At 48.5% G+C, this 14,844-nt stretch overlaps 1 protein-coding gene across 1 annotated transcript in view; it reads left to right on the forward strand.

The window, feature by feature from the left end:
- The window catches only part of TOP6BL (TOP6B like initiator of meiotic double strand breaks), a 53,674-nt gene that overhangs the window by 1,028 nt on the left and 37,802 nt on the right, over positions 1 to 14,844 (forward strand). The window contains exons 2-6 of the mRNA XM_084635100.1: positions 7,545 to 7,686; positions 7,774 to 7,827; positions 9,642 to 9,751; positions 10,957 to 11,040; positions 12,267 to 12,322. Of these exons, the coding sequence (XP_084491226.1) occupies positions 7,545 to 7,686; positions 7,774 to 7,827; positions 9,642 to 9,751; positions 10,957 to 11,040; positions 12,267 to 12,322 (446 nt within the window). The remainder of the gene's footprint in view (positions 1 to 7,544; positions 7,687 to 7,773; positions 7,828 to 9,641; positions 9,752 to 10,956; positions 11,041 to 12,266; positions 12,323 to 14,844) is intronic.

Here is a 14,844-nt window from a genome sequence, read left to right on the forward strand (position 1 = left end):
TTGGTAACTCCAACACGGGTTGATCCTGCTACCTATCACCCTTGTGAGCTCTTTCCATCTAAAATCAGTGAGTCCCTAGTGGACTTTGTGGCTCATTCCACAGAAGTGATCCCTAAATAGATATGATCTGTGTATAGACCAGACTAGAGTGTGACTTTAGAATCCTAGTGAGAAGAGCAGCAACAAACAAGGAGATTTCAGGACTGCAATGCTTACAGATTTGATCATGTTGACAGAACCCTGTTGTGCTCTCAGGGATCAGACAGTGATGTGACTTTTGATGGAAAAAGTATGATTTCTTCGCAACTTCAGCCCAGGTAGAGAGAACTAGAAGTGCTTTTGGAATGAAAAATCATTTATAGACCTTGGAGTATTTAGTTGGGCCTGCAGGGGAAATAAACTGGAACCAGAGAGCTGCAACAAGGCTGTGCGAGATGAGAATACAGGCTGAGATTTTCAACAGGGTCTAGTGATTTTTGGGGTGCCCAATTTGAGACAGATTAAACGGGTTTTCAGAGGACAGTGGCCAGTCCAAGAGGGGAAATGGCTTTGTGGTAGTTACCTGCTTTGCTACAGACTTCCTGTGTGATCTTGGGCGAGTTACTTAGTCTCGCTGAACTGTTGTCACCCAGCTGTGCAAAGGAGATAATAGCCCTGCCCTGCCTCCCAGGGGGGATGTGCAGACAGATGCAGTAGAGAGGGCAATGTGCTCAGATATTCTGGTGATGGAGCTGTAGAACTAGCTTAGCCATCTAGAGACGTGCTCAGGGCTTTCTGAAAAATCAGGTGTCTTAAGCTCATCATGTCAAACATTGAGGCATCCGAGATCATTAGTAAAACAAACATTACAGAGTCCTGGATAGGCCATAACACTCATCCTGAGGCTGATGTAAAGGTGGCAGCTTCCACAATGGAGGACTGTGCTGTTGCAACAGCTCCGCAAAACAACAAGGGACATAGAAAACTCCCCAGTTTATTATTATTAACATCACAGTACCTCTTAGAAGTCCCAGCTGAGATCAGGACACCATTGGGCTAGGCATTGTATAGCCGTTCAGTGAGAGAGAGAGAGTCCTTACCCCTAAAGAGTTTACAGTCTAGAAGGACAACAGATAGGAGAGGAAACAAGCATCAAGTGTGAACTTGCCCACAGTCAGCAGCAGAGCTGGGGTAACATAAAAACATAAGAGCAGCCATACTGGGTCAGACCAATGGTCCATCTAGCCCAGCATCCTGTCTTCCGACAATGGCCAATGCCAGGTGCCACAGAGGGAATGAACAGAACAGGTAATCATCAAGTGATCCATCCCCTGTTGTCCATTCCCAGCTTCTCGCAAACAGAGGTTAGGGACACTATCCCAGCCCTTCCTGGCTAATAGCCATTGATGGAACTATCCTCCATGAACTTAGCTAGTTCTTTTTTGAACCCTGTTATAGTTTTGGCCTTCATAACATCCTCTGGCAAAGAGTTCCACAGACTGACTGTGCGTTGTGTGATGAAATATTTTCTTTTGTTTGTTTTAAACTTGCTGCCTATTAATTTCATTTGGTGACCCCTAGTTCTTGTGTTATGTGATGGAGTAAATAACACTTCCTTATTTACTTTCTCCACACCAGTCATGATTTTAGAGACCTCAATCATATCCCCCTCTAGTTGTCTCTTTTCCAAGCTGAAAAGTCCCAGTATTATTAATCTCTCCTCATACGGAAGCCATTCCATACCCCTAATCATTTTTGTTGCCCTTTTCTGAACCTTTTCCAATTCCAATTTATCTTTTTTGAGATGGGGCAACTACATCTGCATGCAGTATTCAAAATGCGGGCATACCATCGATTTATATAGAGGCAATATGATATTTTCTGTCTTATTATCTATCTCTTTCCTAATGATTCCAAACATTCTGTTCACTTTTTTGACTGCCGCTGCACATTGAGTGGATGTTTTCAGAAAAACTATCAACAATGACTCCAAGATCTCTTTCTTGAGTGCTAACAGCTAATTTAGACCCCATCGTTTTATATGTATAGTTGGGATTATGTTTTCCAATGTGCATTACTTTGCATTTATCAACATTGAATTTCATCTGCCGTTTTGTGGCCCAGTCACCCAGTTTTGAGAGATCATTTTATAGCTCTTCGCAGTCTGACTGGGACTTAACTATCTTGATTAGTTTTGTATTGTCTGCAAATTTTGCCACCTCACTGTTTATCCCTTTTTCCAGATCATTTATGAATATGTTGAATGGTCCTAGTACAGACCCCTAGGGGACACCACTATAGCTCTGAAAACTGACTATTTATTCCTAACCTTTGTTTCCTATCTTTTAACCAGTTACCAATTCATGAGAGGACCTTCCCTCTTATTCCATGGCAGTTTACATCGCTTAAGAGCCTTTCGTGAGGGACCTTGTCAAAGGCTTTCTGAAAATCTAAGTACACTATGTCCACTGGATCCTCCTTGTCCACATACTTGTTGAGCTCCTCAAAGAATTCTAGTAGATTGGTGAGGCATGATTTCCCTTTACAAAAACCATGTTGACTCTTCCCCAACAAATTATGTTCATCCATGTGTCTGACCGTTTTGTTCTTTATTATAGTTTCAACCAGTTTCCCCGGTACTGAAGTCAGGCTTACTGGCCTGTAATTACAGGATCACCTCTGGAGCCTTTTTAAAAATTGGCATCATATTAGCTATCCTCCAGTCATTTGGTACAGAAGCTGATTTAAATGATAGGTTACAGACTACAATTAGTAGTTCTGCAATTTCACAGTTGAGTTCCTTCAGAACTCTTGGGTGAATACCATCTGGTCCTGGTGACTTATTACTGTTTAGTTTATCAATTTGTTTCAAAACCTCCTCTAATGACACCTCAATCTGGGACAGTTCCTCAGATTTGTCACCTAAAAAGAATGGCTCAGGTTTGGGGATTTCCCTCACAAGCTCAGCCATGAAGACCGATGCAAAGAATTCATTTAGTTTCTCCACAATGGTCTTATCATCTTTGAATGCTCCTTTAGCATCTTGATCATCCAGTGGCCCCACTGGTTGATTAGCAAGCTTCCTGCTTCTGATGTACCCCTTCTGATGTAACCCTGGTGTCCTAAGTCCTAGGCCTGTGCCTGAGCCACTGGTCCACGTTTCTTTCCTGAAATAAAGAGCCTGTAGTTTTCTTTCCCTGGTTCTCTTGTAAGTTATGAGCCTCAGAAATTCAGAATCATGAAAGTGAGGTGTAAGTTTCCTGCATTAATAACTGTGTGTCCACATGTGCGTGTGTGTGTTCATGCTGCATGGGCCTTTGCAGGTGGAGAGGTAGGAATGATGCTCTTTCATGGACTATCCAGGGCTTTAGCAAGTACCTGCAACCTATGAGATACTGCTATGCAGGCTAGCAGTGTCATATGGAGTTGGATGCATATAGCAGAGGGGGTGCCTCTGCAGCTAGGAAAAGTGTTCAGTAAATAGCACTGGCTTAGGTCTGGGTTCAGTTCCTGGCTTAGCTGTGGATGCCATATGCGACCTTTGTGCCTTGCTTCCTCCTCTGTAAAATGGAGAGGATATCTTCCTGCCTCCCAAAGGTGGGGGAAGATCAAATCCATTAATGGTTGAGATACTATAATGAGGAGGGCTGTAGCAATAGGCTGCTAGTGCTGTGTTCTCTCTCCTAGGATCTACAGATCCGTGTGCCCGGGGATACACATACGCTGCACTGGCTCAGCCTGTGTGTGTGCACTCATGCCTCAAGTAGCAACTGGAATAGCCTGCTCAGAGCTGGATGAGCTAGTTCCAGGGAGCCTCTGCTTTTGCGGCTGAACATCTGGGTTCGATCACTATGGTGTCTATATGCACGTGGCCACAGTTTATTGCATGCCCATCCTGAGGTCTCTAATGAGAGCCCAGGAAACAGCTGCTGTCTGTCTTCCTCCTTTCTGAGCAGCGGGAGATCCCTTTCTGAGTTCCCAGCCCTTCTCCCTAAGTAAGGCCTAGAGCAGGGGTAGGCAACCTATGGCACATGTGCCAAAGGCGGCACACGAGCTGATTTTCAGTGGCACTCACACTGCCCGGGTCCTGGCCAACCATCCGGGGGGCTCTGCATTTTAATTTAATTTTAAATGAAGCTTCTTAAACATTTTAAAAACCTTATTTAGTTTACATGCAACAATAGTTTAGTTATATATTAAAGACTTATAGAAAAAGACCTAAAAACGTTAAAATGTATTACTGGCATGCTTTTAAATTAGAGTGAATAAATGAAGACTCGGCATACCACTTCTGAAAGGTTGCCGACCCCTGGCCTAGAGGATGTCAACAGGTCAGTGGTTGTAAAGCTGCTTTCCCACCTCTCTGCAAGGATTCACCCCTGTCCACATTCCTTTCTCTGGCTCCATCGACCTCAGTAGGAATGTTTTCCCAGGATTGGAAATCTAAGAGGTTGTCGAAGGGGAAAGAGAGGCCCAGTGAGGGTAGAGGAGGTTATGAAACTGTGGCCTCATACAGGTAACCAGCAGAGATTGAACCAAGGATAGGCAGCACCAGGTCTTCCCAATGAGGTGGGTGAGAGGGAGGCTGTTATAGTTATTGAGACTATCATGATCACATGAACTCTGCCATAGTGTTACCCCAGTGCAGCGCCAGCTGAGATAGACTCCTTCCTCACAACACAGCTCCCCAAACTCCAGGCCTTCAGCTCTGAAACCCTGTGTGGCCCCCCACAACTCAAACCCTATATCCTTCCATGTTTAAAGGCTCAAGAGCTGGCCCTTCCAGGCTGAGCCAGTTGCAAAGGGGTTAGTATGGCAGATCCAGTCGAATCAAGGTGCATGTTTTGCAACCTCCTGCTGGCTGTGGCATCTGCCCAAAGAGGGAAATTGTTTGTGACACTGGCAGAGGGGGACCTGCCATGAGAGATCTTAATCTACTTTCCATCCTGCTTCAGGGGATTATACAGCAGCAGAGTCTGGGGTGGGGGCAGGGGAAGAGAGGAGTCTTCTACTCAATGAGATTGGCCTGTATTTTTCCCCCCAGCTGCCTATTGTGTGACAGAGAACTTTTGTTTGTTAATAAGGACTTTCTCCCTTTCCCAGTCCTGTGTGGATTGGTGTGTGACTGGTTTCATAGTAACAGCCGTGTTAGTCTGTATTCGCAAAAAGAAAAGGAGTACTTGTGGCACCATAGAGACTAACCAATTTATTTGAGCATAAGCTTTCGTGAGCTACAGCTCACTTCATCTGTGAGCTGTAGCTCACGAAAGCTTATGCTCAAATAAATTGGTTAGTCTCTAAGGTGCCACAAGTACTCCTTTTCTTGGTGTGTGACTGATTTCCCAGCCCATCTACAGGATTATGGGCATGCAGCATTGGTCTGTAATGCCACAGGCAGTGCATGGCTCAGTCCCTGCCCCAAGGGGTTTACAACCCTACGCGTGGCCCTAGCATAGAAAGGGAACAGGACATGTTTGTGAAGGAATAAGATGTTGAAAGTCAATAGCAGAAGGCAGCATGGCCCTCTGGCTAGGGCACAGACTGGCAGCCAGGACTCCTGGCTTCTAGGCCAGGCTCTGGGTGAGGAATGGGGTCTAGTGGGTTAGAGCAGGGGAAGGCTGGGAGTCAGGACTTCTGGGTTCTATTCCCAGCTCTGCCACTGACTTTGGCCAAGTTCATTCCCCTCTTGGTGTCCCTATTTCCCCTCCCACCCTGTGTCTATTTAGACTGAGCGCTTGGAGGCTTGGCCTGTAGGCCTGCTCCACACATACATTTATTGTATCAGTATAATTATTTTGGTCAGGAATGGGCTTTTTTACCAGTATAATTATACTAGGACAGCCCCTACTGCAATGCAGTTATATTGGGATAAAGGTGCTTTATCTCGTTATAACTTATTCCCCTTGTGAGCTATCTTGGTATAAATACATTTACCCTGGCTGGCTGCATCCACACTAGGCAGGTTGTAATGCTTTAACCAGACCAAGAGAGTTAAAGCAGGGCAACTTTTGTGTGCAGGCAGGACCTTAGTATGTGTTTGTACAGTGCCTAGCACAACTGGGCTCTGCTCTCCACTGGGGCCTGGAGGTGCTACAGTGAGACTTATAGCAATGGTCACTCAACTCCGCATGGATCAGAGGAACGGAGAGCCTGTCTTACGAGCGGAAACTTAAGAGCTGGTTTTTCTAGCCTGGCAAAACAAAGGCTGAAAGGGGATCTGATTGCTCTCTCTGAATACATTGGTGGGCGGGGCCCAGGGAGGGAGAAGAGCTGCTGAAGCTCAAGGACAGCATTAGCACAAGAACAAATGGAGATAAACTGGTCAGGAATCAATGTTGGCTGGAAAAGAGAAGAAGGTTTCTAACCGTCAGAGGAGTGAGGGTCTGGAACAGCCTTCTAACAGGAGAAGTGGGGCCAACCACCTAGTTCTAACGTGGATTCTGGGACCGAGTTGCCTGCAGGGACTGGACTCAGTAACCCAGGAGCTCCCTGCTGTTATGTTTCTGGCATACACACAGGGAAATTAGTCACAACCATAAATACTCTTGCTGGAAGATTGCATCACACTACGCTATTTCTTAGGGCTTGGCTACACTTGCGAGTTAGAGGGCATTAAAACAGCCCCAGGTGCCCTAGCTCACTACCCATCCACACTGGCAAGGCATGTAGAGCACTCTGACTCCACGGCTACAGCATTCCTGGTACTCCACCTCAGCGAGAAGATTAATGCTTGTTGTACCTTGGCTGAAACACCTGGGTGTCAGTGTGAACGAGGTGTTGCATTACTGCGCTCTGATCAGCCTCCGGAAACGTCCTATAATCCCCTTAAGTCAAGTGGCCACTCTTCTCATTGTTTTGGAATCGCTGCAGGAATGCGCCGTTGAAAGCTCTGTTTCTGACAGCCGGCGCTTATCTTTGAGACAAAGCAACCACTATTGTGGAATGCTGTGTGTGAGAGAGAGAGAGGCAGGGGGAGGGGGGTCTGCTGCTGTCTGAACTTACAAGACAGCATGCTGATATGCTCTCAGCCCCCCAAAAACCCACTCTCTTTCCCCCCACATACACACAACACACTCTCTGTCACACTCCACCCCACCCCAGCCCCCCATTTGAAAAGCATGTTGCAGCCACTTGCATGCTGGGATAGCTGCCACAATGCACTGCTCTCTGTGGCTGTTGTAAGAGCTGCTAATGTGGCCACGCCAGTGCGCTTGTAGCTGTCATTGTGGCCAGATTGCAGCGCTTTCCTTACTGCGCTCTACGAAGGCTGGTTTAACTCAAAGCGCTCTACATCTGCAAATGTAGCCATGCCCTCAGTTTGCACTAGGCCCAGATCATATGCTTCCCTACAGAGTCCCTTGTCTGGAAGCAAGACCAGGAACCCCCCTAAAAGTTTAAAGTGATAAAGGACAATTTTAACACGGTTTTCAATATGCCATATCTGCCAGCCCTATGTCCCTATGTTCAGCAGCTCTGACTCAGCATCTCAACGGGCGTTTTTGCTTTGCTGTTCTCGTGCTTTCCCAGAGGGGCCAATCACTTTCTCACAGTCCCTACCATTTCAGATTTTAGAATATCTCATCATTTGCCTTAAGAGTGAGGAAGAAAGGCAGCTGAAAGGATTAGCCCTGGAAGGGATAGTGCTGGTTTCCATTGATCTGAGTGATTCTACGCGTGGCACAAGCCAGCGCCGGTGCACGACCACTAGTGAGTAGAGTGAAACATAATGAGGACTCTGCGGTGTCTGTGTTGTTCCTTTGGGTTTAACGCTTGCCTTGTATTTTCTTCCTACAGTTGCTGCAGCAGGGAATTTTTGCTCTAGACGCCTCAATGAACAGATCTGGAAAGGTAAAAACAAACAAACCCTCAAATCTGTTTCCATAGACCTGTGGCGGATCCTGGGGAAGCTGTTCTAGGGGCTGATCCTCCTCCCTGTTAAAATATGTTCCTTCTTTGTACTCTGAGTTCTGCTGACTGCAACTCCCAGCCATTGGATCTTGTTTGGCTAAATCAAGAGCCCTCAGTGGGAATTAACCCCTTGCTTGCTGGTGAAATCATGGCTTTTCGCACTCAATGGGAGCATTACAGAAGGGACAATGGGACTGCCAGATTGGATCAGACCAACGTCGTTTCAGTTTTATGTCTCTGTGGCCCCCTACCACATGCTTCAGGGTATGGTGTGAGGAACCACAAAATGAGCTGTTCTGGAGTCACCTGTCCATAGGGAAAGTTTAATCACCTAGAGTACTGGTTCTCAACTGCTCAGGACCCATTTGTAAAACTTTGTGGCCTGTCATGACCCAGACACCTTCCAAGATGCCCTCACTGGCAACTAGGCAGGAGGGGCAGTGAGCTGAGACCCCCCCCCACCTCAAACACATACTGCCTCCCCATAGCCCATGAGGGAAAGAGGGTGTGGTAATTTGGGGGTCTGGAGGTGAAATGGGGAAGCCTGGGGGTGTAGTGAGGAAGAAGTTGGGGTTTTGGGGAGCCTGGGCATAGAATGCAAGGGTAAAGGGGTAGGGAATTTGGGGACAGAAGGGGCTTGGAGTGCACTGGGGGAAGATCTGGGGGGATGGGGGCCAGAATGAGTGATATGACAGATGAGGATTTGCCCTGCTGTGTGGGAGAGGTACATCTGGGTTGATGGGCAGAACAGGGAGTAAGAAAGATGGGGTGTAGCCCAACTGCAGGGTGGGAGTTCATAGTGGGGCTGGTACTTACCAGAGAACAGGACATCAGCTGCTCCCTCCCAGCTCCTGACATACAGGGCTGGCTGGACTTAGCTTCCTCCTTTTGGCTTTGTAATCACCAGGGTCACAGTGCTGCTCAGATTTGGTCTGGCCCCACATCTGGCCAGCCCAAATTTGTGTGAATGGCATTGCAATCTGGCACCTGGGATCGCAGCACCACTCACTTAAATTTGGCCTGGCCAGCAGGTTCCCCCATCCTCATAATGGAGGAGTGGCTGGGCCAACCTGAGCAGCGTGGTGATCCTGTGCATCAGCTTGCATCAGCGTGGGGAGCTGAGCCCAGCTAGCCCCGCAACTCTTTGATGCGTTCTGGTGACCCAGTTTTGTGTTGTGACCCATGGGTTGAGAAACCCTACTTTAGAGGTTGGCTTGTGCCCTGAAGCTAAAGCGTCTCTATTCCTAATTTATCTGCAGTGAGATCTCGGTGTTCATAGGGCACAAGATTGGGCATCAGGACACCTGGGTTCTGTTACCAACCTGTGGTGTGACCCTGGGCCAGTCTGTTCCCCTCTCTGTGTCCCCACCCGCCATGTGTCAAATTAGCTTGCAAGCTTTTCCAGGCAAGGACCATCTGTCACTGTGTGTCTGTGGCACTCCCAGTACAATGGAGCTCCATTGGGCGGGTGCTGCACAGACTCCTAGTGAGAGAAAGGCCCTGTCCCAAAGAGCTCATAGGCTGAACTGACACAGGGTGTGAGGGGAAACAGAAGCACTGAGAGGGGCAAGCCCAAAGTCACACAGAAAGACAGTGACAGCTGGAACCCAGGAGTCTTGGCTCGTGCCGTACTCACTAAAGCACCACTCTGCGTCTATGGGAGCCAGTGCTTTTAATTGGTTTCAGTAGCATGAATTTTCAGATTGAACTAGTTTGTTCTGGCATATGTGACCCAGAATCTCTCCCTTATGCAGAAATGGATGGGATGCTGGCTGAGCTCTCTGTGCCCTGGACCAGGCCTTGGACAGCAGGTGGATGTAGCCATGAACCCCTGGATTCTACCGCATTCCAGCTGGCCTTCGAGGTTTGACTTTCCTGCTTACCTGATCATATTTCTCAAAGTGACTTGCAAGTATCACATGGCACCCAACTTGGGGCCTGACCTTGCTAGGTGCTGAGCGCCTCCTGGGAGACGCCGAATACCCTTGGCTTGACTCTAGTGGAATTTGATAGTATGCCACACCCTGCAGGATTGGGTCCCCAGAGATTAAAGATGAACCAAGTATTTGTATTAAGGTAACACCTACAGACCCCAACCAAGATCGAGGTCCCCGTTGGGCTGGGCACCACACAGACCCCAACAATGATCTCAGTTGAGATTATCTTCAGGGCCTGAAGTAATGGGCCGCCGATCTCAGTTGGGCCCTCAAAGTGTTACCGTAGTACAAATAACATCTTTCCTGAAGCAAATAATCACTTTCTAGCAGAGGTAATCTCAGGCTGATGACTGTGTGATAATGGAGGAAGGATGGGGACTGGGACCCCTACAATACACCCTACAACCAACCGCTCCAAAGTCCCAAGGCGCTGGAGCGCAGCTGTTCTGGAATCTAGGCCATTTATTTAGGTCCCTAAATATAAATAGAGCGGACTGATTTCTTGTGGCATTCTGCTGTCATTGGTGGGAGTTGTGGGTGCACACAAATCAGGCCATGAGTACCCGACTTCAGGCACTCACATGTACATGGCTCTTTCTAGCATAGTCTTGGTTGCTCTTGAAGACACTGAATTCAAGACTAAGGGCCAGATTCTAGTTCCTGATCCAGCCCCTTTATGCTGTTGAGGTGGACGGATTCTGGCCATAACTCTGTCAGCATAAACCAAGCCATCACCATGCCAGCCAACCCTGGCATCGGAAGCAGGCTAGAGACACCATGGAGCTGAGTGGCATTATGCTGACAAACCACTGGCATATGATAGACCTATCTGTCTCTTGGTGGCTCTAACTGATGCTGGGGCTGGGCTGGCTCTGGATCAATTTGCTGATTATGGTTCCCTGACTCAGTGCCGGCCTGGTCCCACAGAGCTCAGACACAGGGAGAATTGAGCCCTATTATTAGTTAGGAAGCTTATTTTGCCCGCCAATGATGACGTCCCACTTATTTCTGTTCTCCCGTGAGGTGCTCCTGTTTCTGTCCCTAGGGGTTTTGCAGCAACCTTGCAAGCAGCAGTCAAAGTCACGGCTGTATTTTAGGGCATGGAAAAGCAGCTTCTTTATTTTATTCTCAGCTCCACGAAAGGCCTGGGGTTCTGATGACGGACTGTCTGGCAGTAAAACAGTTCATGCACAAGATCAGCATGGTGCACCCAAAGGTAACAGCACCTGGTTTTCAGTGACTCTAAGGCCCCTTTGTGCTGCCCTGGGGGGAGACATTCCCCTGAAAGTCCCCTCTGAGCAAAGGGCCTCCCGACTGGCATGAGAGTTCACCTTCGGCCCAACCCCCCAGGGTAGTGGGGATGTGACTGGACCACATTGTACAATGGGTATTCCAGGAAGCAGAGCAGCCCTGGGGTTACTCTTAACTTCCGGGGGCCGGGCTGCACAGCCCCAGAGCACAGGTAGCTCCCTTCTCCCCACTCAACAATCAGGGCCTGTTTTAATTACTCCTTGCAACATACATGTAATCCCTGGGCCAATGTACATTCCCTGGCACAGCTCCATCAGCTCCTACACAATTACTCCCACAGAACTTGCCCCAGTGCCTATCTATTGGGCAACACCCCTTTGGCTTTGTCATTTCAGCTGGTTTAATTGTTGTTCATTACTCTGTCGGGATGAATCCTCCTACAAGATCTTGTATTATAGCCCATCATTATCCCCTTCCATGGCGTTACCTTTTCCCAGACAACAGTACCCCCAGCTTATCCACTGGGCCTCTGCACTAGTCTCCTCTCTTTTGCACAGGTGTTTACCCCAGTTTTTGTGACTGGCACCAGCCCTCTCCTAGGTTCTCCTTCCCTCAAACACAGATCTCTTGCCCTTCCCTAGTTGGGCTGGCAGCAGCAGGAATTAAATCCTGTGCTTTGAGATTTGCAAGCAGGATCTGAGCCACAGCTTCTTGAGCTGAAGGATCCAGTTCCTAGTGCCAAAAGGCTGTAGCAGACTCATAACCCTCTCCATGAGGCCTGGGTGCAAGAAGGCAATGGGAAGTGGCGGGTGTGCGATAGGCTGCCTGGCCCTGCTTGGCACTGGTCTGAGAGGTGCAGGGTACCACATGCTCACCCAGGGCAGCAAGGGTGCCTGAGGAATGTTTTTGCTTCCCTGTGTAGACAACTCATATTGCTGAAGCCCACACAGCTAGGGAACACCCAACCTTGTCTGTGCTTAGCATGCCAGCCAGGTGAGTGGGCAGAGCAGTGGGCAACACGACAGGGGTCCTAATCTCAGTCAGGGTCTGTGTGGTGCCCGGCATGATGGGGGCCCTGATCTCAGTTGCAGTCTGTGCAGAGGCCAGCCCGGAAGGGCCCCAGTTGCAGCTGGGATCTGTGCAGTGCCCAGCATGACCTCCTGACTCTCCTGATTCCTTGTTGATTTGCAGATCAGATTCCATTACTGTGTGAATGTGAATGGTGCTGTGTCTGCGGAAACGTACTGGTGAGTAAGCGAGTGATTGGAATGCCCGTGTGACAGGTGGTTGCGTATTTACGAGACGGGGCTACCTGGGCACTTCACACAGGCCAGCACTCATAGGAACTTAGGCGTTGCCAGACTGGATCAGACCTTAGGTCAGGGGTAGGCAAACTTTTTGGCCTGAGGGTCATATTGGGGTTCCAAAACTATGGAGGGCCGGGTAGGGAAGGCTGGGCCTCCTCAAACAGCCTGGCCCCTGCCTCCTGTCCACCTCCTCCCACTTCCTGCCCCCTGACTGCCCCCCTCAGAACCTCCAACCCATCCAACCCCCCTGCTCATTATCTCCTGACCACCCCCTCCCAGGACCCCCTACCCCTAACCGCCCCCCCCGGGACCCCACCCCCTATCCAAACCCTCCACCCCCCATCCCCTGACTGCCCCGACCCCTATCCTATCCTGAGATGGTCGAATTCAGGATCCTGACACAAGGAAGAAAGGAAAGCAGCAGAATACGGACCCTGGACTTCAGAAAAGCAGACTTTGACTCCCTCAGGGAACTGATGGGCAGGATCCCCTGGGAGAATAACATGAGGGGGGAAAGGAGTCCAAGAGAGCTGGCTGTATTTTAAAGAATCCTTATTGAGGTTGCGGGAACAAACCATCCCGATGTGTAGAAAGAATAGTAAATATGGCAGGTGACCAGCTTGGCTTAACAGTGAAATCTTTGCTGATCTTAAACACAAAAAAGAAGCTTACAAGAAGTTGAAGATTGGACAAATGACCAGGGAGGAGTATAAAAATATTGCTCAGGCATGCAGGAGTGAAATCAGGAAGGCCAAATCACACTTGAAGTTGCAGCTAGCAAGAGATGTTAAGAGTAACAAGAAGGGTTTCTTCAGGTATGTTAGCAACAAGAAAAAGCCAAGAAAAGTGTGGGCCCCTTACTGAATGAAGGAAGCAACCTAGTGACAGAGGATGTGGAAAAAGCTAATGAACTCAATGCTTTTTTTGCCTTTGTCTTCTCGAACAAGGTCAGCTCCCAGACTACTGCACTGGGCAGCACAGCGTGGGGAGGAGGTGACCAGCCCTCTGTGGAGAAAGAAGTGGTTTGGGACGATTTAGAAAAGCTGGACGAGCACAAGTCCATGGGGCCGGATGTGCTGCATCCGAGAGTGCTAAAGGAGCTGGCAGATGTGATTTAGAGCCATTGGCCATTATCTTTGAAAACTCATGGCGATCAGGGAGGTCCCGGAAGACTGGAAAGTGCCCATCTTTGAAAAAGGAAAGAAGGACGATCCAGCGAACTACAGGCCAGTCAGCCTCACCTCAGTCCCTGGAAAAATTATGGAGTAGGTCCTCGAGGAATCAATTCTGAAGCACTTAGAGGAGACAAAAGTGATCAGGAACAGTCTGCATGGATTCACCAAGGGCAAGTCATGCCTGACTAATCTAATTGCCTTCTATGACAGGATAACTGGCTCTGTGGATGAGGAGAAAGCAGTGGATGTGTTATTACTTGACTTTAGCAAAGTTTTTGATACGGTCAACCACAGTATTCTTGCCAGCAAGTTAAAGATGTATGGGCTGGATGAATGGACTATAAGGTGGATAGAAAGCTGGCTAGATCGTCTGGCTCAACGGGTAGTGATCAATGGCTCCATGTCTAGTTGGCAGTCGGTATCAAGCGGAGTGCCCCAAGGGTTGGACCTGGGGCCGGTTTTGTTCAATATCTTCATTGATGATCTGGAGAATGGCATGGACTGCACCCTCAGCAAGTTTGCAGATGACACGAAACTGGGAGGAATGGTAGATACGCTGGAGGGTAGGGATAGGATACAAAGGGACCTAGACAAATTAGAAGATTGGGCCAAAAGAAATCTGATGAGGTTCAACAAGGACAAGTGCAGAGTCCTGCATTTAGGATGGAAGAATCCCATGCACTGCTACAGACTAGGGACCAAATGGCTAGGCAGAGGTTCTGCAGAAAAGGACCTAAGGGTTACAGTGGACGAGAAGCTGGATATGAATCAACAGTGTGCCCTTGTTGCCAAGAAGGCTAACGACATTTTGGGCTGTATTAGTAGGGGCCATGCCAGCAGATTGAGGAATGTGATCGTTCCCCTCTATTCAACATTGATGAGGCCTCATCTGGAGTACCGTGTCCAGTTTTGGGCCCCACACTACAAGAAGGATGTGGAAAAATTGGAAAGAGTCCAACAAAGGGCAACAAAAATGACTAGGGCGCTGGAGCACATGACTTATGAGGAGAGGCTGAGGGAACTGGGATTGTTTAGTCTGCAGAAGAGAAGAATGAGGGGGGATTTGATAGCTGCTTTCAACTACCTGAAGGGGGGTTCCAAAGAAGATGGATCTAGACAGTTCTCAGTGGTACCAGATGACAGAACAAGGAGTAATGGTCTCAGGTTGCAGTGGGGAAGGTTTAGGTTGGATATTAGGAAAAACTTTTTCACTAGGAGGGTGGTGAAGCACTGGAATAGGTTACCTAGGGAGGTGGTGGAATCTCCTTCCTTAGAGGTTTTCAAGAT

This window comes from Lepidochelys olivacea, assembly GCF_965140295.1.
Source record: "Lepidochelys olivacea isolate rLepOli2 genome assembly, chromosome: 7".
In the NCBI taxonomy this organism is placed as follows: domain Eukaryota; kingdom Metazoa; phylum Chordata; order Testudines; family Cheloniidae; genus Lepidochelys; species Lepidochelys olivacea.